Here is a 25,566-nt window from a genome sequence, read left to right as displayed (position 1 = left end):
GATCTGGTCTGAGAAAATAGATTTTTCCATTTGGAACAGTTTTCTGTAATTATTACCAATAAAAACAAAGCCATACTCCCACCATCTCACTTCTAAGCAATCAGAAGAACAGCACAGCTGGAATATGAGAGCTGAGAAGTACTCACTAGTGTAGGCACCCTGTTAAGCCTCTCATAGGTGGGTGTCCCTGCTGGCCCAGCCCAACCAAAACCAAAGGAAATATCCCATGGGTGGATTTGCTCCAAAACGTAGGCACTCAGGAAGATGTGGGTAATATTATTAAAGTAAGAATTATATGACTCTTGCAATTGATTTATTTTCTTGATACTGTCCTGTAACATAAATTAGCTTTCCCACTTTAATGTATCAGAAAAATAAACAGGTCAGCTGTAAGGGAGTAGGTAAGCTTGAGTCCCAGCTCCATGAGAAAATTCACTTTTTCTAATTCTACTTATGAATAGTCCCAATGCCTGTGACAGTGATTTTAAGAACAAAAACTATGTCAGTTCAATGTAAAGACAGGGCAAAACCCACAAGAAAAGGACCAGAAAGGGAAGATGTAATGTTATTAAACTTTTCAAAAATACTATTAAACTTACAAAACAAAACAATCAAAACAAAAACAAACAAAAATCCACACCAAAATGGCTGGCATATTGCATATTTATTTACCTTCTGGAACTTAAGGGATTCCCAGTCTGAAATTTTTTTCTCACAGAAATGAACTCCAGGCCAGAAAAAGAGACTCATTTGTGAAGAAAAGGCAGGATGCTAATGGAAGCAACTAATTCCAGTAGCCAGATCCCTAAAGAAGGTTGTTAAAAGAATAAGTTGCAAACTTTGGCAGTTCTGCAGAAGAAAGGCAGTGGATACGTGATGCTTCTGGGTTAAATTCTCTGATTTTAAAGCTGCCGTATCTCACTGAAACAGCAAAGTCACAAGAGGTGAAAGTCTCTTTGTGGGGGCAAAGAGTCACTGCTGAAAGTTAAGTTTAGAAAACTAAAGCTGCCCATTCCCATTACCTTTCAGCATTAAAAAAAGGAATCACAACAGAAGATTTAACTTCTGGTATAACTTCTGATTTTGTGGTGCTAGGAGCTGTGTAGGGAAAGGCCTTTGTCAATGTACAAAATGCATCAAGATCTTGAATGTACTCCACTGAGATCAGGTGAAGGTGGTAGGAGAAAATGGCAAGAGCGAGCTGCAAATTCTGCCCCATGGCTTGGCTAGTGTGTCTCAGGGAAGCTCACTGTTTCCTTTGACCAAAACCAACTCATGTAATTCATAGCAATGACACTTAGTGTTCACTGAATGAGACATTGAAGTATTAAAATGATGGTATTTTTTCTACACAATATTTACTGATACATAAACTACAGTATTTTTCACAGCTGGCTCATTCTGCAAACAAATTAAAAGCTCATACTAGAAAAAATAGCAACGTCTGAGTATTGCAAAAGCCAGCCCAAGTCTCTCTACTCTTTGCTTGGAGGGAGGTGTTGGAGTAGCATTCCTGCACTGAACCATTTGCAGGCATTTCTATTCAGGTAGGACTTTTTGAAGGGTACCAAAGAGGTTTTAGCCCCTAGAAATTTGTGGCTTTGGGGGCTGTTTGCAGCAGAGTTGGTGTCTTTGCATTTAATAGACCTTGTGGAGTTTTTTTGTTCTGTGAATGTGTACAGGTGCTTTTTTGGGATCCCCTGTGAACTACTGGCACCTCAAAGGAGGATGTCCTACTGTTTAATTACCTACTGCATGAAGATCCACTTCCTTCTGTTTGCTTTAAATTGGCCACCTGCTAGTTTCACTTGATGCTCTCTAATTCTTATATTAGAAAAGCAAGCAAATAATCCACCCCTACCCCTCTCTACTCATTATTCTCTCTGGTCTGACTGTTTTCTGTTGTTTATCACTTCTCCATCATGTATAATCTTGGTCACTTAAATCCTTGTATTACTCTAACATCAGGATGGCTCCATGTTTTTCTCTATGTTTGTTGCTTTTCTTTGGATCTTTGCTGTTCCTGTTACACATGGGCCAGAGCAATGGAAGCATGTTGCAGCCCTCCCCATTCTGTTCTTTGCATTTCATCCTGCCATCTTCCACCAGCTTTGGGACAGCTTCTGAGTGCTGAACCAATTCTTCCATGAGTTATTGCAACTGTTAGATCTTATTTCTGAGTGGGAACTAGTTGATTAGAAATTTCTCATTTTCAATCACTTTACTCCTCTCTAATCCAACCTGGCCATAGCAACTATCTCTAGCCTGGTCAGAGGGCACTAATACCCTACCTTTATCCTAGTTAGACCTTCAGTCTGTGAAAATTTGCTTTTAGTTATTGGAGTTTTCTGATTTCACTGTTATTTTGTCATGGAGTTCATAGTCCCTTGCCCTATAGCCACAGCCTGGTCTGACCCTCCTACATAAGCTGTGGTCTGTCACTACCATGTCTTGCTGAATATTTCCTTTCCCTGCACATCTATTCAGTCAACATGCCAATCAGAGCCAGGTGTCCCATAACCCTCATTCTCATTCCACTGTGGCTTCGTGGAAAATCAGTCTCTTCTGGGAGTATCAGCCATGTGAGTAGGACCTTTCTTGCTTCTCTTGTGCCCCTGCTCTGGGAACCTGTGTCCCTGCACACGAATGTGGATCTCTCCTTACTGCTGGGAATGTTTCTAGAGAAGTTTAGAAGGAGATGCTTGATTTTACTGTTCTACCTGGCATGTTATGTCTTACTTCCCAAACCTCTTCCTTGACCTTTCCTATTTCACTGGTGCACATGTGGACCACAGCCACCTTCTAGGCCGCAGTGGTTTTTTGGGAGGTGGTAGATTGCTGACATGGTCTCTGCCAACCTAATTTGTTTTGTGATTATGTTCTCACTGCAAGGAAAGCCTTTTCACAACAGGAGGTCTCGTCACCCACAAGGGTGGACTCCCTATCTCACTGCTAGCTCGGTGTCCTCTGCATGTCCAGGGATGCTGCCACAAAGGATCCTCAGTGCCCACAGCACCTGGAGAACAGTTCCCCCTCCATTTGCTGTACAGCTGGAGAGCACGCAGCTCCTTGACCCCTCCCCTGTGCCACTCCTTGCACAACACTGGGGTTCCAGCACTTCTCCCAGCCCGTGCATCGTGTGCAGCACAGGGAGCTGCACCGCTTGGCTACCTGAGTGCCTTGGATGTTTGTGCATACAGCACACACATAGATGGATATGTGTGCGAGGGAGATATATACACCTCTCTGTCTCCATATACAGCCCTTTGAAATGACTACATTTCATATCTCCGCCAGCCTCCAAGTGCTCTTTTCCTTTCTCATTTATGGCTAGAGCTAGGAATGGCACATTGCAACCTCAGTGGATTTTATTTACTGTAGTTTGAATCGGGATTATCAAAACCCTGTAGAAAGCTTTGGTCTCTACATTGATTCCATAACTAACGGAGTTTGCAAAATCCGTTGAAATCCAAGAGCTCTCTCTTGAAGTAAGCCAGCTGCTTGAGCCTCGCTGGGTTCAAAGGATCTGATCTGTAATTGTCCTCGTTGTGGAACTACGACATTGTACTTTTCCAAAGGCAATGACAGCTCTCGCATGCGCGTGTACCAGACCGAAACCAAGACTCCCACCTCAGCAGAGGGGCTAGAGACGTAAGGAGCGATTCAGTCCGTGCTGGTGGAGCTGAGCGGCAGGGATTCCTCTCTGGTCTCCGGGAAAACCTGCTTTGAGCGCTGGGTTTGTGCGTTCCAGAGCAGCGCTGCCTCGCTCCTCGCTCCCCGGGGCTGGCTCCGGCTCTCGGTGCAGCCCTGCGGGCCCAGCGCTTGTTGCGGGAACCGGTGCCGGGCGGGGGTCGGTGGCGGAGTCCCGGGCTGTGCCGCGCCGTGCCGTGCCCCGGCGCTGTGCTGTGCTGTGCCGTGCCCTGGCGCTGCGCTGCGCCGTGCCGTGCCCCGGCGCTGTGCTGTGCTGTGCCCCGGCGCTGTGCCGTGCCGTGCCCCGGCGCTGTGCCGTGCCGTGCCCCGGCGCTGTGCCGTGCTGTGCCGTGCCGTGCCCCGGCGCGGCGGTGACGGGCTCAGCGCTTCCGCGCCTGCCGCCGCAGCCCTGCCCCCGCCGCCTGCGCGGCCGGCCCGGCCCGGAGGAGAGGCGGGGGGATTTCCAAGTGCCGGCGGCCTCGCCGCTTCCTCTCCTTGTTTTGCTTTCGATCTGGCCCTCTCTCCGCCCGGGCGGAGGCACTGAACTTTTAGTTTTGCTCCCGCGATTATTCAGCGGCTGTTTTCATTTCCATTTCGTGTCCCCTGGCAACGGAGGTAACCTTGAGGAATTATATAAGGGCCGCGAAAACGGGCCGGCAAGGTAATTTTGAATTATTTTCTATTTTTTTTCCTATTTATTCTTTTCTTCGCGTTTAATTTTCATTTTATTTTTCCGCATTGCTGCTTCTTCCGTGTGCGGGGCAGCGGGGGCTCCCGGGCAGATGCGCATCGGTTTTAAAAACAAAAGGTCGGTCTGCAGCGACCGGGGCCGAGCCCGATTCCGCCGCTACGTTTGAGAACTGGGGGGGAAGGGAAGAGGCGGCCGCGGCAGAGATGGAGCGGCCGGGGGGTACCGCCGCCTCCCGGGTGGGGAGGCAGCTCGGGCGCACAGACAAAGGCGGGGGCGCTGGGTCGGGAGGGCCGCGGCGCGGGCCGGGCCAGGCCGGGCCGGGGGGCCCCGCACTTGTTGCGGGGCCGGGGGCACGGTGGCTCCGATGAGGGAAGGGAAGGGAAGGGCAGGGGAGCGGCGGCGGCGCGGGCGGAGGGGCCGCGGGCGGGGGTCGGTGCGGGGGGGGGGGGCGGGGGGGGCGCTGCCCCCGCGGGCCGGGGGCGGGAAGGGGCGGGGCCCGGCCCGCCTCGCCGAGCGCCCGTTACACAAGCGCGGGGCGGGGCCCCTCCCCGGCCCTCAGTGCCGCCGCCCGCCGGGCCCGGGAGGCAGCCGGGACCGGGCCCGGGATCGGGATCCCCCCTCGTGAGGGCACGGCCGTGGCAGTGCGGAGGGGCAGACACGGCGGGGCGGGTTCCGCGGGAGCAGCGGAAGGAGGAAGTGGCGCGGGCGCTCGGCTCCCTGAGGGAAGGGCCGCCCGTGCGGGCACGGCGGCGCGGCCGCCTCGGCAGGCGCTGTCCTGCCCCACGCTAGCGAGCGGAGCCCAGCGCTGCCGTCTGACCCCAGAGGGAAGTTAGCAACAAGGATTTCCTTTGTGCGCAGTACGCAGGGTCAAATGTCCAGCGTCTTGCCATGGCTGGGATCGAATTTGCAAGTACCTGAAGGGTTGGATCCCGCGGCCCAGATTCCCAGAGGTACTTAGGTCTTTAACTCTCGTTTTGATTAGTGTGAGCGCCTAAGCAGCAGAGTCTGTGTCTTAACCTTAATTCGTTAGACACAGAGCTCAGATAAAGGAATTCCGGGGTGCAGAACTTTCCTTCCGGTGAGTGTACGGTTGTAATTTATAGCCCACCTTACCGTGCTCAGGTCTTGCAGACAGCATTCTCTTGAAGGTATGAGCAGTTGTAAAAGAAAACCTCCGTTTCTGGAGATGAGATACAACGTGTTTAAGTTGACAGTTATTTTATTTAAGTCTTAACAATCTTTGCAGAATGCCTGTGTTAGTACCATAAAAAGGGAGTGGAGCAGCAACATTTAAATTCACCCTAACACAGAGACAGTCCCACAAAAGCAGCAGAACTGATCTCTGAGCAGATGGTCTCAGTCTGAATCGCAGTCTTTCTTTGCTGCCAGCCCCTTCAGATGCATCAGTGTCCTTCTTTGGCCCTGTTGGTAACATGCTGCCAGGGAATTACTTCATGTGCCCCTTTTTTTTTTGCTGGTAAGCCATGATGAAAGGTGTGAGAGCTCCACTTCCTTAGGCACAGTATCACTTCATGTGCCACACTGCAGCTCTTCAGTGAGGTACAGGCATGGCAAGGTGTCAGCCTGTGAGCCCTGTGTTACCTCCCTGAGGCTGGGGGTCCCAGCAGGTTGGCAGAGGCAGGCAGAGCAGTCAGTCACTATTATTGTTTGGCACATGTATTAGAACTGCTACCCAGTTACTTGCTGATGACAGAAGTGACAGATTTTAGGAGCTGTCAAGTCAGTCTCTAGAGAAGAGCTGCTCATCACAGACCATGCTGTGTGGAAATGGGTAGCCAAGAGGTATGAGAAGTAACATGCAGGCTATTAGGAAGGAGGGGTTAAAGGCCCCTTTCTCCATTGAGGAAAGGTCTTAAATGTGTGGGACCAAGTGGAGTTAGGGGCAATTTTAATACAGAGTTGAAAAAATTATGAAGAAAAAACTCTACTAAGATTCAAGAGAAAATAAAAATCTTTATTTGAATAAATAGAGTCTACATTAGAAGAATAGGCTTTATGTAAATAAATTTGCAGCCAGGTTATGTATGCCTTCAATGAAAACATGTGCGCTTATATACAGTGTATATTATACTATATGTTCAAAAACCAAACAGTGGGAAAAAGCTGATGGATAAGGATTGTAAGGTTTGCCATGATACTCTCTCTTGAAGTGATGCATCACCTTCATGGTGTTAAAACATCTTCATGGTAGAATACTTGGAGCATCAAAAACTTTGTGGATGCATGGAGACTGAGTAGGACTGAGTAGCTTGCACATGCATAATGTGGGAAACTTTTTGTTAAGGAGGAAATAACTGTTTGGGGAAGTAACACAGGGTCCCATGTCCTGATGTCCTAGGCCTGTGCAGGAAGAGCAGAGAGATTAGGGTTATGTGACTGCCCAACCTAGATGTTGGCAATAACTGTCACATATAAAGGGAGTGTAGAGAAATTCCAAGAGTAGAAAATATGATTGTCAATGAGGGGCCGCAGTTGCCACTGTGTAGATTATGTCATGGTCCAACATGAAATTTGCCCAGGTGCCAAAAAAACTTACTTTCTGGGTGTAGCTTGTACAGATACACTGGGGGAAACAACTCTGGACAAGGTACTGGCCAGCAAGAATTAAATTCAGAATTTTGCATTCAAAATCCCAGCAAGTTCTGAAATGACCCTGGTCATAATGTCCTTAAAATCAGTGTTGTTTCAGGAGCTGCAAAGGCAAGGATTGTTGTGGCAGTGTTTACTCTTCCAAGGTAGTTCTTCATATAATGAGGAAAGAAGTTAATCAAATGGTGAGAGGCAGCCAAAAGTGTAAAATTGTTGCAAGTGGCATGTAATTCTTCAAAGACACTAATAGTAAAGGCTCAAAGCAATTGTGTGTCAGCTGTCAAAAATACCAAAAAAGCTGAGCAGGCTGACAAGCAAAGTAAAGCAGCTCAGTACAAGTAAAAAGACCTCTTTCAAATGTTAAGGTTTTGTCTTCAAATGGGAAAGGTGGAAAAGAACATAACAAATGCCAAACACAGTTAGATAAGCCAAAGAGTCATGCAGCTAAAGGCATGAGAACAATTAGAATATACTCTTTGCAGCTCATCAAACCCAGGAAGCTTGCTGATAAGTTATCCATGTGTAGAAGGAGTGCCCAAGGAAGATAAAGTCAGTGTAAGAGTGAAACAAATTCTCTGAGCCTTGCTTCACCAAGAAAGAGTTTAAAGAGATTCTTTTGCAAGTGGCTTTCTCTTTTTTTAAAGGAGTGAACATGTCGGGGGGCTCTCCAAAGTCAAGTGTCGGTGAGAGAGGGTATGAGAACAAACCATTGGGAAGGATGAAGCAGAAGGCAGGAGGTGATACTTGTTGCAGAGTTTTGAAACAACCGAAATGGAAAGTTGCTGAAATGTTGCCTCTTGTGTATAACTCCTTGTGTAGGCCTGCTTTGATGCTCCAGAAATAGAATGTAACAAATGAGCTGTCCCTTTTCCAGGGTTTCTCTGGAGACTCAGAACTCGAGGATGGGCATTTTTGTTTGTTTGGTTGGTTGATTGCCAAGGGTTAGTGAATGGGACTAGTGAACATGGGTATAAATGTGAAACAATGACAAAGACTAGGCCTGGCTTATGTTGCCAGGGAGTTGAGTGTCATGACTCTTCTGGCGTTCTCTGAAGGTGTTGCTGAGCTGTTGTCTGGTTGGTGCAGTCCTTACTAAAGCAGGGCCAGCTTCAAGGTGGGATCAGTTTGCTTTGGGCTGTGTAGTCACGGCCAGTTTGCTCTTTGAAAAGAGTTTGTACTCCTCACCCCAAGTCTGCCTGGGGCCTGTGCGATTCAAGGGATGGAGGAAGGGATAGGTGGGAATGTGACAAGTTTTCCAGTTCTATTAACTCATTTGGAGCATGAAAATCCTAAAGGCTGAACCACAAAGTCTGCAGAAGAATCTTATTTTGAAAGTGTGGGTGTAAGTTTGCAGATGTTCAGTACAGACCAATTTCAGTGTAATACACGTGGAAGGGATTGCAATCCTAATTTTCTATACACAAAAATGAAGCATGAACTGACTTTCTACTCAGGAAAAAAAATCATACAGCTTGTATAATCCAATGAAAAGATAAGCTCTGTGCCAAGATGTGGCTAGTAAAGGACAGGACAGGTTAGGAATTATTAGGAAGGAGTTAAAAAAAGAAATAAAAAGCACCATCGTGCCACTACAAATCCATGTTGCTCCCCTCTCCCGATTCAGGAAGTAGTGAAATTTTCTGAGCTACAGAGGAGGATGTCAAAGATGATGAAGGGTAGCAATGAGCTTTTGTGAAAGAGCAAGTAGCTTGGAAAAGAAGTGACTGAAGGGACCGTGGGGATATTCTTTAAAATCATTAGTGTCATGAAGAAAGTGAAGAGGCAAGATAAATGAGACCCAAATAAAACAATTGGGAGGCAACTTCAAAAAAACAGATGCTCGTCCTGCAATACATAAATTGTGGTGCTCACAGCCACTGTGTGTTTGTCAGGGGTTTACTCGGGTTCACGAGTGATTAGTCAGTCTTTTGGAGAGAAACTTGCTGTGCAACTTAGCAGTCAGGACAGTTCAGTATCAAATTTTGGGCACTGACTGCTGACAGAGAATTACCGCAGATGCTGATCAAGAATCATTGTTGAAAACTGCTAGTAGAAATTTCCACTGAGAAGCATAAGCTACCAAACATTTGCAGATAGCAGAGAGAAGCAAGGCCATTTATTGCCCTTTGTTATGGGAAACTTGTGGCATAAGATTTTACCAAACTTCCAGGGGAAAAAATAGCCTATGATGATTCTGTTTAATGTGGGCTTGCTACCCCAGCCCTTGCTAACCTGACGCCAGTTACAGTCAGGTAAAGTGTATCCTGTATGCATTCAACACTGCATTGGAATGGTACCCCTGCAAAATTCCTCTGACATTTGCAGGATTAGAACCTCAGCTTGGATTTTGTGCATCATATATTAAAAGTCATAGTCCGTTTCTTGGTAAAGATACAACACTAATCAGGTGTTACTCCTGCTTATCTCTGTGTCTCATTTGTAAAGATTGTTCTTTTGAAACCTGATTCTTCAAAGGCCTGCAATGATTGTGATATTGAGGACATAAACCATGATACAGTGTTTACAGAAGTTTTATTGTAGCTAGTGCTGCTACAAACTGTGATTAGTGCAAAATATTTTCTGGTTTGTCCTTTGAGATCTCAAGTGCAAAACAAAAGAATAAGTAAGCTTAAAAGATTCTGGATACAGTGAATGAGAGGAACAGATTTGTTAAGGTGCATATTCCTCATGTATGAATAGCATTATGCAAAATATTATTCCGTTTAATTAAATAAGTTCCTCTTGGGGTTTTTTTGTTTTGTTTTGGTTTCATTTTTTTCAGAAGTTTTATTGGAATGTATGAAGGTTCTTCTTTGTATTGACTATGTGTAAACTCTTGTGTTAAGATTAAAATAGCCACTAAAAAAACCTGAAATCAACAATTAACAGTTAGTGGAATGGAATCCATGAGAACAGTTTAGAGTTTAATATCAACCTACATGTATGTAAATATATATATACAGATGTACATACCTACGTATCTACATATATATAAAATTAAGATAGTTTGTATATAGCAAAAATAATACATTGTACAGCACATACTTCTTATTAATAAACTGTGAAAAGATTTTAAAATTTGCTCTTACAGTTAGTGCTGGATATGTTTGCAATTTCTTGGAAGCTCATGTAAAATTTCTGGTTTTTTGAATGACCCAGAGAAGAAAGAAAGAAGTGGTAAGCAGTACATAATGTTTGATTTCTCAGTTTGTAATATATTGCAAGCCCAGCTTTCTGTATGCCGGAAATCTTCTGATCCCTTTGTTTGCTTTGGAGCAGATTGCATTAAATCAAGTACAGCAGTCTTTAGGACAAAGGAAACATTTTATCTTGTTGCACCTTGGACACACATCCAGGAGCAAATCTGCCTGCATGTGGCATAGTGTTTCACCCCAGGTGCAGAATTTAAATTTTAACTCTTAAGTTATTTTAACATTCAATTGTTGCTATATAGGTTGCTATCTTTCAAGATAAGCTTGGAAGTAATAATTTTCATATTCCTGTCTATTAAAGAGGAGGGCATATTTCTGTTTGATGGTTTTTCAGCTAACGTTGACAGGCTTGGTTTGTAGCTCCCAGCATATTTCTGGTGTTAGGAATGGCATTAAGGTGTGTCAAAACTGGTTAAATTTGTCCTTTGTTCTGAACTGCACGTGACAGTGGATGTTGTCCAACCATTTCCCTTTTGCTGTAAAATTATTTTAAGTGCTTTTAAAAGACTTAGATACTTAAGATTAATGCAGCACAAAAGAAGGAAGGGTTGCTTACGCATTTGGTTTTGAAAAGTGTGACCTGTGGTTAAGTTCTGCTTTCTCATACATATGGAGGGATATATGTGACTTGAAGGGCCTGATAAGTGCACAGAAGACAAAGCCTGGACTGTGATATTTCTGTTGATATTGCATGTTGCTTGACAGCATTCCAGGCAAGCCTCTTACAGCTTTATCTAAGCAAGACACTGCCTTTGTTGGTTAATAAATTAAGGTAGCAATAAATTCAGCTCTTTATGTGCATTTTGTGTGTATATGTATAACACATTTTGTGTGTGGCATGGGCTTTTGTGCATTTGGTGTACTGGCTGTCTTTTAAGGTGTTTTGTTGACTCCTGTATTCAGGACTTTATATGCAACTGAGACATTAATCAAGTGGAAAATAGTCAAGTATTGAATTTAATTGGATAAGGCATATAAATCTGTAAAATCAAAACTAAACAGCTCTACCCCAAAACACTTTCTAAAATTGTGACAGCATCTTCAAAAGTTTATTTAAGGTAAAAATAATTCTGCAATAAGAAAACAGGGAGGATAGGAGAGCAATGTTTTTAAATTACTGAGAGTTTGCCTGCAGCATCTGAAATCCCAACAGTGTTACATGAAAAAGATGAAAGCAAAACTTGAGGATAAAATTGAAACCAAATATAAACAAAAGTGAAACCGACTCCGTTGGTTTTCATTTCCCAGTTGGCAAAAATGAAATAAGCACAGAGCAAAGAAGCATGAGAGCTTGAAAAGTTAATTCAGTTTTACCATTTATTTAATCTGTCATCTAAATTAGACTGCTGCATGGCAGCACTGCCTTAGCAAACTACACAATACAGGGTAGGGGCTACACTCCTGGTTTATCCAGGTACCACTTCTCACAGCCAGAGGTCTGGGCAAAGGTCCTGCAATATGGGAAGTGGTGTCTTCTTCAGTAACAGAAGTGCTGTTTTGAAATCTGTGGCAAACATGTACACGGAGTACAGTGGAAGTGATGACATCCAGGACCATGAAAGGGAGTCAGTAACTCAGCTGGCCAGAGCACTCGAGCTTTAGTCTTGTTGAGATTTGAGTTGCTAATAAAATTTGGTATAAAATACATGGTTGGCTTTTTTTTTTTTTTTTTTTTTTAATTTCACCTTTGAGGTCATCCACATAGACTGGGGCCAAATCAATGGTAACCAAAAGATGTAATCCAGTATCAGTTTAGCTGATGGTATGAAATGACTGTGAATGGTTTCACTCAATTTCCACAGATCAGTCAACAGCTAGAATGTACTTTGTGATGTTGAGAACTACCTGGTGAATTAGTCAAAAGATGGGCAAACATTGGATGGCTGTGTAATCTCAAATACATTAATTTGAGATTTCATTTCTCCTTCTCCTATTTAGATTTGAGATTTCATTTCTCCTTCTCCTATTAGAGATGCATGCTGCTGGGCTGCATTGAAAAAAAGCTTGGGTGTTGACGAGAAGCTTGGACAATCTCTGCTCTGCTAATGCTGTGCTGGGGTGAAATGAAAAACTTTATTTCCAGAGGTCCAATTCTCACACATTTGAACACATTGCATTCAAGCATATAAAACCAAAAATTTTTGGATGCCAGAGCAATTCTGAGATTTGAGATTGATGAGAGAATACGAAGAAGTCTAACTTTGTTTAGTTTAATAATATTTATGCAGCTTAGATGAGAAATGAAGATGAGTTGAGTTGCCTCACTCTAGCTCAGTAGTATTTTAGGAAACTTCCAAGATAGAAATAGCTGCTGCAGATCACAAAGTGAGGCTAATTGCTGTTGGTCTGTGGTCAGCACAAAACCTTTAAATTAAAAACATATTTTGTAACCAGTGCTATTAACTATTCATATCCTGTGTGTCCTGTGGCATAGGAAAGAGTAGCACTTCTAGAAAAAGGAGCATTAGATCATATCATTTCAACAAGCATAAGTACAAGCATTTAATACTTAGTACACTTTAAGTGCACTTCTTTCAGTTGTGTGTACAAGAGAAAGATATTTCTTTCTTAAATTCTCCAGTGTCCAGCAGAATCTCTGTAATAACTAATTCAATTTATTTTTTGTGCTCAACACATCTGTGTCTTTCATGGTGCTATTTTTGTAACTGTAAATAAGTTCATGTGACAGACATGTTTCCAGCTCACAGTGGGTGATTCAGAGGATCCCAACCTCCAAGTATGCGCCTGCCATGATCTGTCTGTAAAGAAAGTGTCTAAGTAATCATTAGAGTATTTCTTACAAATCTGAAATAGTGTATACTTTTCTTGAATACCTTTTCTTAGAAGGATAGGAGAAATTGCTGAAAGGGCTGCTTTTGCTTCTCTCAGTGAAGTTAGGCAGAGGTAGTTTATGCCTTTTGCTGCTGGATCTGGGTGCTGTGCTAACAATTACAAGTTTGGATAGCAAAGGTATAGTTGGGGGTTAGCTATTAACTTCAGTGGTAGAAACTGCCCTTGCCCAGACAATAAAATGAAAGCTTTAAGCAAATATTAAATCACACTTCAGTGTAGTGTGCAAATAGTTCTTGCTGTGTGTTGCAGAACAGTATGTTATACAAACAAAGGTAGCTGTGGGAAACAAGCCCAGTTCAGGAAAGGTGGATTATATCAGGTGCAGGTCATGGCCAGTGAATGTGAAAACTCTTCCTTGAACACATTTCTCAGTGTTTGCTGTTGGGAATAATTTTTCTCTGCATCCATGAGTGCCTCTAAAATATCATTGACTTCTTGCAATCCTGTCTGAGCCTCACAAGCCATCAGTGTGGGAACAATGAGATTAAAACTTTTGTTTTACGATGGCTCTTTTCTAACGTATAGCACCCTATAAAGCACTCACCCTGTACTTAGGCAAAGGAATGTTAGGCAGAACACTGACATAAAGACTGCCCAAGCTTTAAAAGGTACTCTCACAGTTTAAGTTCTGATCCTGCAGGTATGTGCATGCATAAATTTCCCACTGCTTTCAGAGGGATCCAAGTAGTAAAAGTGCGTAAGAGTTTTAGGGATGTCTCCTGTAAACCTAGTCATGGAGCTCATGAGAATGCAGGGGTCTAACAGAACCATGCCATCGAGTTGCATCAGTGAAGTGATTGTTTATAATTGTTTGAGCTTTAATAGACTTCTAGTTTTCACCTTGGTGGAAAATTCTTTATGAATCAGGTGTCAAGTGCTGAGTTTTCCTGGCAGCTTTAAAGAACACACAGAGTTTGGCTTCCATGGATTCCAAATGACATCTAAGCAGCAGCAGCAATTACCTGTGGGTATTCAGGAGTAGATTCACATGTGAGTGTTTAATTCCGGAATAAAATTGATTATTTTGAGGATAACTACTCTCCAATGCAAAGAATTAATTACTCCCTGACAACCATGACAACAAATCTCTTGTTGTAAACAAGCCCCTCCCAAACTTGTCTGAGTGAAGTACAGGAAAGTCACCACCTCTCTTTTAGGCAGCGCTTGAGAGAAAAATATTTAGAAATCCCAGATACTGAGGACAAATCATGGTCAGTCGTCAGATGTAACACAAAGCTTAAGAAGAAAACTAATCAGATATTCGACTGATTATAAATAATCGATTTATGGCTGCTTTTGAGACTCCTGGAGGAGCTGGCAAGATGTGTTGTCATCCTGATGCCAGCAGATTCTGGCATCTCCTATCTTCACTCCCTGAACACCAGAGAAAAAAAATGAAAGAAACCTCCAGGAAACAAAGTATTCTTGTAAAGCTGAAACTAAAGCAATCATTTTGTATTGTCACCAGACTAGCAGACATCCATGCTTGTGCAGATGAGCATTGTGGCAAGGATACTATGGAGATGATCTTTAGCAATCTGTTAAAAGCCTGGCCCAAATTCCCAGCTGATGTAGGTTGCTGCAATGCCAGAGAAGTGGATGTGCTCAGCCACAGACATTGTGTTCTTCAAGTGTTGTGATAGAAAGAGCCATCACAAGGGAAATTTCATTGTGGATACTGGGACGCTGAAGCCTTGCTTCATCATGGCTAAGTCCAGAAGCAAAAAAAGAGCAACCTTCTGGGTTTATTGTATTAAAATAAGATGGATTTTCTTCGGTGAACTTCTAGTCTGCAAATCCAAGGGCTAACTTTAATGAAGCCTGAGATCACTGCAAAATAACAACTCATGTCTTTGCTGCTGAGGGAGAATAAGCTCTGCATGGAAACCAAAGGAAAGAGTGTGTTTTGATGTGTAACGTTTGAATCCCAGCCAGGGCATGTTAACACCCTTTGGGTGGAACAGAAATGCTATAGGGCTGATGAAACACACTCCATATACAGTGTGAGTTCTCACAGTACATTTTCCTGGGCGTGTTTAACGTGCAGTCTCTAATGCTGATTTCAGTACATGTTTAAGTTACTTTTGCCTTTGTTTTCTTTGGTTTTTGTTTTGCTTTCAGGGAAAGACGGGTTGGTTGTTTTTGCCCTCTGTTGCTTGAGGATAAAAGGGCTTTTCTTCATTGTACTTCATGTATCGTTCTTGGGTACAGCAGCAGGAGAGGAGTGCATGCTGAATGCTTCCTTCCTCCATCTGCCTTGCAATCAGGTGGGCACAACCTGGACACTGCATTGCAGGGCCTTGGAAGGTTGGGTAGCTGTTGCTAGCATGAATCTGTCATGGAGAGCTCGATTTCCCAGGTTTTCACCCCACAAAGCTTTCCCCTTAGCAGCTATAGTCCTGTTGTAGCCCTGTCATGTTTTCTTTGGGAACCTAGGGAAGCAGGTGAAGTATTGCCTGGTGTTTGCCTGTACAGGTTCTTCTTAATGGCCAGGCCATGCCTTACAGCATTCTGCCCAGGCCCTGTGCTCTCCCATCCTGCCTGCTCTCCAATTCTTGGCTTTCTGGCCTTTCTTGATGAAGTTGCGTCCTTCCTGCAGGCATCAGAGTAAATAAGGTACCACCTTTCCTGGCTGCAGTGAACTCTTGGTGAAGGACAGGAAGGACACAGTCTTTTCTGCTGCCACCAAAACATTAGGAAAAGCAGGAAAGATATTGCTGTGGCTACAATATGGATCAAGGTGTTACAGCCAACACAGGAACTGGGTCTGCGGAGCAGACTGGCCATGGTGAATACTCTAATGGAGCTTACAGCAAGAGGTGCTTAGGGAGAAACAAATCTGCCAGTGTTGTCTCCCCCATCCCTCCCTGTTCATCAAGGCATCACTGACAGAATAATGGTGAAGAAAAAAGAGGCACCATTACATGCAGTTAAAAGACCAGAGAGTGTAGGTTTTGCTTTCTAACTAGCTATGAGTCCAGAAAGTCTATTACTGGCTTTTATGGGTTTTCTTGCTTCATTTCTAAGTGAGGATTTCACTTTGAACCTGTAAGCCTTGTACCTCTAAGAATGGCAATACCCACTTTTCCTCATTTACTTCTCTTTAATGAAGTGTTTTGCCGTTGGTTCCAACAACAGATGTAGGATAATTTGGGATTATCAGCAAGAAGGCATGTTCTGCAGCACCTGTGGTAAGATCCTTCTCCACCTCATGGCAGATAGGAAAGGTACCAGGCAGAGGTCTTGTCTCCCCACACACTGCAGGCAGGGGGAATTCAGGTGTCCACAGTCAAAGCAACTGAGTAAAGTGCACTTCTGTTTTCCTTTCAGTGTCAATCTCACATTTCTGAAGTATTTCTGGCTAGATGAGTCTAACAGTTTTTTTTACCTGAGAGAAGGCTCTATCCCTCTGATGAGTTTGACTTCTAAGCAGGGCTTTTCTCAGAGTACAGATGGTGAAATGTTTGAAAGTGGTATTCGCAGCAGAATAGCTGAAAAAGGTGGTCATATTGCAAAATCCTATATGAAAGCAGAGTTCAGTCTGTGACCAAAGAGCAGAATTTTGCTCCAAGTACTGTTCTTTAAAAAAAGATCATGTTTCCATGTATGCTGGAACAGTCTTGGCAGAGACACAAATACAGAACCCATTTCTCTGAATCCTAAATTTAGCATATGGTCTCATTTCAGCATATCTCTTTGGTCACACGGGATGATTGATGCTTTTCTTAACTGCATCAGCCTTAGTAAACAAAGGGAATAGTTTAAAAGTTTATCAGCAAAGCACAAGTAAAGATAACTTCTCAAAAAATAGTATTACCCATTCTGTATTTGCAGAGAAAAGATAAATTGATACCATGCAATGTTCTGCACATATCCTCTGAGGAACAGATGTTTTTCCACAGCTTTGAGCAGAGGCTGTGACCTGCTTCACAAATGTGCCTCCAAGATCTTGTCCCACCATAACTTTTCACAGCTGTTAATAATATTTCCATATACTGACAAATCTTTTAACTGGGTACTTTGTGATAGGGAAAGAAGAGCTGCTTTTCCAGAGGTTTTTTGGTTTTGGGTTTTTTTTTTGGTTCCATAGGAATATACTTTTAAGAAAGTACCCACAGATACAGAGTAGTTTGTGGTTTTAGATAACCTTTGTGCCTTTTCAGTTATCCAGATGCTGCCAGAGTGAAACTGAAGGAAAGAGAACATAGTGTACTGCTCAGATGTAATGCCTGCCATGCCATTGCTTTCACTTTCTGTCTACAGCTGCTGTAATTCTAGTGAAGAGCTCTTCATTCTCAAAGGTTACACTTTCTGTATGGCAGGAGTGTTATCTCTGTGAAGGAAAAAACAAGTCAGACTTACTAGAATGTTCTTGCGGTGAGTAGGGAGGGACTACAAGCTCTTTATCAATCATTATGGAGTGAAAATATGTGTATATGCATATTGCAACCAGTTTGTACCTTGCTGGGGAGTAGCCTTCACCGTGTTCTTGAAGTTTCTCATTGCAAAAAATAGGCTGAACTGACCACAGGACTAGCATAAATAGTGCAGTGATTAAAGCTTCAAAGAACATCAAAATAATCCCTCCATAAACTGTGGTGGCAGCCAATCCATGGGCCATGCTTCTTGTGTGGGAATGGCTCTTCACAGGTTCCCTGTGGGCTCCCCCTCTATGCAAATCCCAGTGAGGATTGACTGTTTCTGCGTTTTTTCTTTCAGCTGGGTAAACACTCCAGAGAGGCTGGCAAGAAACTTGGCATACCTGCTGTTTTGTAGGGCTTACCTTAGTTTCTGACTTTGTAGGTTTGTTTAATAACTGATATATTCTGATGGATGGTGAAGCTGGCATGGTGTTAGGCAATGGCCCCTGAAACTTCACCTGCATTTGCTGCCTATTTTGGATCATTTCAAATATCTTTACAAACTGGAATGATTCTTAAAGTCAGTTGATTTAATCTGTACTCACTGGTGGATGGACTCCAGATCCTCCTACCTGGAGTCAGTGAAATAAGGCTTCAAGTGCACCCAGTAATGCCATTTATGGACAGACAGGAGCTACTTTTAAGGCACTGCAGATGCTGATGTTTCTTTCTGTACAAATAAATCGTGCATTTGACAGCTCTGGATGGAGATAAGGCACCTTCATTTCCCACAGACAATTACTTGGTAGAGTTTACTTGGTATTTTCATCAAAAGAATCTTGTTAACTTACAACTGACAAAAACCCTGCTACATTTTGGCACCATTGTGGTCATTGCTGTCCTGAGGCAGATAGGTCTGGGAATGCCTTCTGAAGCCATCCACCTTTATTTTCATCAGCATGTGCTCTAAAAAGAGCATGGGGTAGGGATTGTGTTTTGATGAGCAGAAGCACAGCTGTGCTTGCTCCTTTGTGAAGGACATAACTCCAGAAGATTCTTGCTGTTCCCTCCAGCTGGACATCATTGTAGGATTATTTTTACCTGGGTTTGAATTTACTTTCAGATGAACAGGTCTTGGGAGCCATTCCTCTCTTCTCACAAGCCAAACTTCTCTCCTGATTACCTTGGATTAATTTGTCTTGGTGTGGGTGATGGATGGGAAGGTGTGTGTTGACAGCTGCAGTTGCTAATCCCAGAGGAATCCCAGGGTGGCAAAAAGGAGATGAGCACTTCTCAGCAGCATCTACAGGGGAGCAGCTGGGGAAGCCCCCAGGGGTGTGGGAGGGAAAAGACAGGTTGGCTCAACTCTGCTGTTTTGGGCAAGACTGGCTTCCTTGTGGTAGCGATTGTTGGCAGCTTACTCGTTTCCTGAGATGTATTGCTTTTGTACAAAGGCAGCTTCTGTTTCTTCCATGTTGTCTGTCCCAAGTGGGATTCATTGCTGCTTTTAAGATGACTCTTTTGCCTTCTGTCTAAGTTGTTCATTCAGATGGGCTTGAAATTTGTCTTAGGGGCTCATTACCCAGAAAAGTCCAACTGCTAAATGGGAACATTCATACTGAGTGTTGAATCTTATGCACAGTGTTTCCAGGAATTGTCTCAAAGTGCATGCATACTCAAAGATACCTTAGAAAGAAATGCATCTGTTGTAGATAATTGTTTCTTCCTTCTCAGACAAATAAAAATTTGCTCATGTTTTTAGTACATTGCCATTTGCATTTTTCAGCTTTGACTCAAACCGTAGCAGGGGAAGATGGTAGAGATCTCCTGTGCACATTCTGCAACCTGGATGAGGATTGTTGGTTCCAAGGGGAGGGGGTTGCAGTGGCTGTTTGCCACCAACCTGGGGGCTAAGTTGAACCCACATCACCCTTGTCCAGAAAACAGCTTCCCTCTTACACAGAGAGGGGATATGCACAAGTGCTTGTCTGCTGTTGGATTCCTGGGGCTGGCTGTTTTTTCATATCTGAAGTGAACATGAAAGGGAGCTGAGCAGTTGCAGCCGTTTTCTGAGCTATTTTAGAAATCTGTAGTTTACTGCAAGAGGCTGCAGCTGAAGCATGAGTGACCAGCTCCACAGAGTAGTAAACAAAATACTAATATGTTTGCTGAGAGATTAGTGTGAGCATGGCTGCTGGTAAATTCTCTGAACACATCAAAGAACCTTATTGTTGCATTCAGATTTTAATTCCTTATTAGTTTCAAGGAAATACATGTCCTCAGAGCAATGAGAGGAAACTTTGAACGTTTTTCTTCCTCTTGTGCTGGGTGTGGGCTTGGTACTGCCTAATTGTTAGTCTGTCCCATGCCTGTACTCCCATAGGAAGCGAGAACAAACCCATTTACATTTGTGCCATTCCTGCGTGCTTTCAAATTTTTCTTTCTCTTTTTTATTTTTAAGATCAAAGGTGACAAGAACAGTGGAGCAGAGAAGTTACAAATGATGCAGAGAACACAGATGTGAAGACCAAAAGAGAGACAAAGGAGCTGAGCCCAGTGCAGAAGGGGCAAGGAGAAGCAGCAGCCTAAATGCAAGTACTTGAATGTGGAAATGATGGGTTCCAGGGTGCTTAACAGGCATTTAATGTGGTGCTTTAATCTTCATCTAGTGCCAGTTGGTTAATGTTTTTTAAAATTTTCTGCCTCAGGTTCAAGACTTTGGACTCTTACGTCAATAATTTACAGCTCTAAACAGGGAAGTGGCATTGAGGTGATGTGTGCATGTGTGTGAGAGAGAGAGACAGAAAAAGAAGTCAGTTTGAGTCTTAACTGGATAATAAAAGGTGGCATAGTGTAGTTGAGGGGTGTGCGAAGAACTCACTTCATAGCTGAACAGCATTGAAATGTAAAATAACAGCTAAAAAATCAGTGAGTGGATTGATCAGAGAAAGCTGGAGGGTGGGGGTCAAACTACTCAGCTAGAATCAAAGTGGTCAGTTAAATTGCTGTGATGTAAAATGTACTTTTATTAATTCTAGTCAAGTTCATGGGACTGAAACTGCCATTTGAAAGCCCTTTCATTAGCAGAAGCATCATTTTAGCTAATACAATGATGCCTCCTGCATGTGTTATTTTTTCGTTACATATGTTTTCCTTGGCAAAATAAGGTCTGCAAATGCAGGTATGTGGACTGAAAAGAGGTGTCTCCAAGAGTGTAAGTGTTTTTCTTTGTGACTTCTGGTATCCCACCTGTATCAGCAGACAAACTTTTGCTGATATTCTGTGCCATCTTCAGATGAAGGTTTTCCTAAGACAAGTGTACCAGAAGAATATTTTCTGCCATAAAGGAGACTTCATCTCAGTTGCTTTTAGGGGAGGCTCACACACAGAGCTAAAATAATGTTTATTTTTACCATCATTCAGTGCCTGCAAAGCTGTAATAAGTGTACTGTGCAGAGGTGGGGGAGCTGCCTGGGAGTGCTGCCTGGCAAACAAGTAACCTTGTCCCTTGTTCCCTGCAGCTCCTTCCCAGGTGGGTGACAATGCCAGTCGAAAGGATGCGGATGCGGCCCTGGCTGGAAGAACAAATCAACTCCAACAGAATACCGGGGCTGAAATGGCTAAATAAGGTAAGGGGGGGTGCATGCATGTGCTGAAGGGGAACTTGATAGCAGTGGCTGAGGTCTGCATAGGTAAATCAGCTCATTCCTGGTTTTCAAAGGGGTGACAGGGAGGACGGGCAAAGCTGAATGCTTCCTGCTGAACCTGTTCCTCCGGTCTCGCCTGCCAGATCTGAAGCGTCCTGCTTTGGCCTGGTGGATTTGTGGCTCATTTAAAAGCATTTTCCAACTCTTTGTTGTTGAAGTGAGTGTTTCTGGAGATTCTGCTTGGACTTTATTTTTAACCTAGGAACACATTGTTCAGCAAATAGCATCAGAGGGATGTGTTCAAAATACCCTTCTGTGTTAGACTCTGAGTTGAAGCAACAATCAGCTGTTTCAGACTTGTGTGACTTCTCTGACACTTCTCAACTTGAGAGAAAATAGAGTGACTTTTCCCCTGTCCAACTCAAACCTAATATCCCTGGTCCTGAGCTCTTAGTAAGTGCTCAAGACATTTTGAGAGTGCAATCAAGAGCTCAAAAATGTCAGCACCCAATTTGAATTTATTTTGATTGGTTGAGCAAAATCTAGGAGTGTATTTGAGACTTTGAATAGTAATGAATTGTGGAAATGTGGCATGCTTTCTGCACTGTGCAGGAGAGTAATTCACCACACTGAAAAGCATGAAGCTGTTTTTGCTACAGAGGCTACTTTATTATCAGAATGGGTGGAAATGCAAAAAATCAGGGGCAGAAACATAGGAACTGCCTGTCTGGTTAAGTCACTGGTATCCTCCCTTTAGCAGTAGTAATTGTGGTACTCAGGTGCTCATTTTTAAAGTTGAAGAATGACAATTGAAATTACTACCTTTTCTTTCATCTTTCAAAGCTAGAAATGCTCAGGACTATGAAATTATCAGGAGCACTTTAAATTCATCTATGAACCTTGTTTCTCAGTAACTTCCTGCATCAATGAGTCTCATGCTGTGGCTGGGTAAATAAATATTGCTTTATCCATTCCCTAGTTAGCTACACTGTGAATTTGAGTAGGTCCTTGTTCTTGCATAATGGGGTCACAGCTGAAGAGGAGCCCGGTTTTTATTGTTGTCTTTGTCATTTGAGTCCCATGTTCGGGTCCTTCTCCTTGAATATCTCTGTTTTGGTGTAAAGTTTCCTACTGACAGTCCATGTCTGCTGTCCTTTGCTGGGTGTTCCTGCCTAATCCTGAAATAATTTCTCTGCCTTGAGGTTTATTAAACTCTGATTCCCCACTTCTACCCTCTGATTTGGCATCAGCCTGGATTGTCTTTACTATGCTCAACAAGAAAATTGCACTCCTGAGCATTTCTGTTTAAAAATGTTTGCACATTCATTCCAGCAATGGATCATTAAACCAAAAATATTTCTATTTTTGCTTTAAATCCTGACCATAAACAAAGCCATGCATGGAATCAATGAAGTGTCACGTGTATCACAGCCTGTTCTATACCCACAGAATCAACTTCATAGGCTGTAGTATTTTAATCAGAGTTTGGTAAAGGATAGTTCACAGTTTAGATAAGAAGGTGTGTCAGATTATCAAGAAACTGAAACTCATATGTGTGCACAGCTTTTAAGGAAATAAGGTTTAAATATGAAAGAAATGATTACCATTCTGGGTTGTCATTGGCTGTCTGTTCTTGGGGATTTTTTCTGAACTGAAGAAAGAATTAAACCTCTCTCAGTTAGAAATGACAAATCAGGTACAGGTGACACATAATTCTTTCCCCTACTGTCAATTCATCATTATACCTCCAGAACAAACCCCTCCTTATAGGGCTTAAAGCATAAATACTTATGGACCTCTTTGGTGAAATTGTTGTCCTTCTGAGTGGCATGAAGGAGGAAGGGAATTTCTTTACCTTCCCAGAGAGACAAAACTGGGAGCTGTGAATGAAACAACATCATTCAGCAGAGGGGATGTGAGGAGGGGGAGTGAGAGAGGTCAGTGTTCCTCTGACACTGGAAACAGAAACACCTGAGCTGTCACAGAGTATGTAACACAGTAAAATGTGTATTATAAAATTATAATATACATAGCTTCTGTGATTTTGTAATTTGTGTTATAATTTCATATAATTATTGTGCTTCAAGACATCTGGGATTGGGAAGAACTTTCTGTAATGAGCAGAAGCACTGTAATGACCACTTAGACTGCTGTCGAGTGTCCTTGCAGCTTCTTTTGAAGCAGTGAGTACAGTTGATGATGACAGGATGCTATGTCTGGAGTCTTGTTCAGTCTGCTAGGTTTTGAATTATCATATGGTCTATTTTAATCTGATCTATTCTTAAAGTTCTTGTTGATAGAAACTGTTTTCTGTTGAAGTGATGATTTTTTTTTTCCCATGCTTATTATAGTCTATGAAGAGTAAAGGCAGGGAAGCTTATTCTAGGTCTGATGAATACAGTAGTGTTGTGGACCCCTGGACCCCAAACAGTGGCTTTGAGGCTTTCTTTTGGCTGCTTTGAGCTGGGGAAAGAAGCATCTGTGTTGATGATTTACTTATAAGTAGAGGGAAGAGTAAAGAGGCAAAAGACATGTGACAGAAGTGATGTAACTACATTAAGAGGAATATTGAGTGTGAGGTCTTGAGGGGACTGAGGAACATGTTAAATAATTGTTTGCACCAAATTAAAGATAAAGCCAAGCAAAAAGGGAAAAATGCAATTCTGAACAAGCAAATATGACGGAAAAGATTAAAGACGAGTTGAAGGACAAAAGGCAGGCTCAGAAGAAGAAAAGATCACATGGAAGGAAGGGAAATAAACCTAACCTTGGCATGAGTGAAATATTAACCAGACAGTCAGGAAAGAAAAGTGATTGTTGGGGGAAGGGGAAAGGATGAAGGATTCATCTCACCCAGCCAGATATCTACAATGCAGTCATTTAAGTGAGAGCTGCCTGTCTAGAGTTGTGTGTAGTCAGTAGAGAGAAATAGGCTCTTTTAGGGTGAAATTCAGGCAGCATAGCTCAGGTGGCTGCTGCAGGAGGAGGGTGCATTTTGCCCAGGAAGTACTTTTCTCTTCATAGACTGATAATTGGATGTGAACCTGCAGTGACAGTTTATAGTACAAGATGTCTGCATGTGAAGCCAGATAAGTATTCTTCCCAACAGGGGAGAAAAAAACAAGTGTTGTGGAACAAGCTCAGTTTGTATGGCTTTGCAGAAAACAGCATGAAGAGTTCTGAAGCAGCCCTCTAGGTCAGGACAAAGGAATTCATTGCCATATTGTATGACATAAAAGCACATCTGATCCAGCATCCTTCTGGCCCAGTATCCTGTGTGCTAAGTGCTTGTGGAAGGAGTGTAGGAAACATGTTATTCAAGCTCTGAAAGTCATTGGGCCCCCAGAGCTGGAGCTACATGCTAAAACTATCATCTTTAATAGTTGCCAGGGATCTTCCATGATCCTTGAGGAATGATTATACTGACACCATGTAAGGCATGCCCTGATTTAGCTGCGTGTTAAAAAAACAAATTTTTAAAAAACCTTCCTTTGCATTTCTTAAGATGCACTTTTCTTTGGTCTAAAGTTTCTGAACTAAAATGTGTTTAGGTATCTTCAATACACTTCTTCATGAGTGTCACTTCACATGAGTGTCTGGTTTTTTTTATCCTCACTGCAGAGACGTCTACTGCTGATATATTCTTTTGCTTGGCATACAAATTTGCAAGATCTCTTTTCTTCACCATGCTAGTATTTATTGGCTGAATTCTAAATCCTTGATTTTGCTCTGTTCCTATGGTTGTTTTGTTTCAGATTTATTTTTGCTAATCATAAAAGTGTCTGTGCTGACAAAACTACCCTTTGTATGAAAGCTTAGAAATATGTAGTACTGCATGTTTTTTCCATGTGTCAGCTCGGAAAGCTGCCAGGCTCATCTTCCGTGGAGTGGCTTCTGAGTATTTCATACACTTGGACTCTGTTCTGCTTTGGTGATGCCAGTGGATATTTTCCTGCTGATTTCAGTGATACTAGAAGGGAGCAAAACACTTGGAGATGCTGAAACTGTGCTTATAAATTAGTGACTTAAAATCATCAGAAGATTCCTCAAGTCTATCAGTGTTGGCATTTCCTGTTTGTTTTCCCTTCCAGGAGAAGAAGATTTTTCAGATTCCCTGGATGCATGCCGCAAGACATGGTTGGGATGTTGAAAAAGATGCTCCCTTATTTAGAAACTGGGCAATTCACACAGGTATTGGAACTCTCTTTTTACAGGACAGATTTTCACATTGTTTTCCCTTTTAAAGTTACATTTTCCTTCTTTCTTGTCTTTGCTTTTACTAACACAGAGAGTGAACTGAAGTTTCCAGATTTGTGGGAGGCTAAGTGTTTTTTCATGGCCTATGGTACTCTCTAGCTTAATTGAAGTGCCATAACTCATTTGCATTGAGGAACACAGTAAAACTTAATTGATTTAAATGTTAGCAATTGGGTTCAAAACTGTCAGGAGTAAAGCACAGTCAGCACTTTGCAGACATAGGCCCTTAGGCTTTTTATGCCTTT

At 42.8% G+C, this 25,566-nt stretch overlaps 1 protein-coding gene across 5 annotated transcripts in view; it reads left to right on the top strand.

The window, feature by feature from the left end:
- The first annotated feature begins 4,040 nt into the window (after positions 1-4,040).
- Positions 4,041-25,566, top strand: part of IRF2 (interferon regulatory factor 2) — a 38,408-nt gene continuing 16,882 nt past the window's right edge. Inside the window, exons 1-5 of one of the 5 annotated variants that reach the window (XM_071432189.1) lie at positions 4,041-4,351; positions 19,879-20,008; positions 20,126-20,172; positions 20,939-21,046; positions 25,156-25,255. In XM_071432189.1, the coding sequence (XP_071288290.1) occupies positions 20,960-21,046; positions 25,156-25,255 (187 nt within the window). In that variant the 5' untranslated portion in view covers positions 4,041-4,351; positions 19,879-20,008; positions 20,126-20,172; positions 20,939-20,959. Of the gene's footprint in view, positions 4,352-5,239; positions 5,332-5,436; positions 5,460-19,878; positions 20,013-20,125; positions 20,173-20,938; positions 21,047-25,155; positions 25,256-25,566 lie in introns of those variants that run through there. The other 4 variants (XM_071432184.1, XM_071432187.1, XM_071432185.1 and 1 more) reach the window with 4 other exon arrangements.

This window comes from Agelaius tricolor, unplaced genomic scaffold (genome assembly GCF_023055355.1).
Source record: "Agelaius tricolor isolate 1412-34295 unplaced genomic scaffold, bAgeTri1.0.p SCAF_8, whole genome shotgun sequence".
NCBI lineage: Eukaryota > Metazoa > Chordata > Aves > Passeriformes > Icteridae > Agelaius > Agelaius tricolor.
Note: the sequence above shows the minus strand (reverse complement) of the source record. Positions and strands in the feature narration are given on the sequence as shown.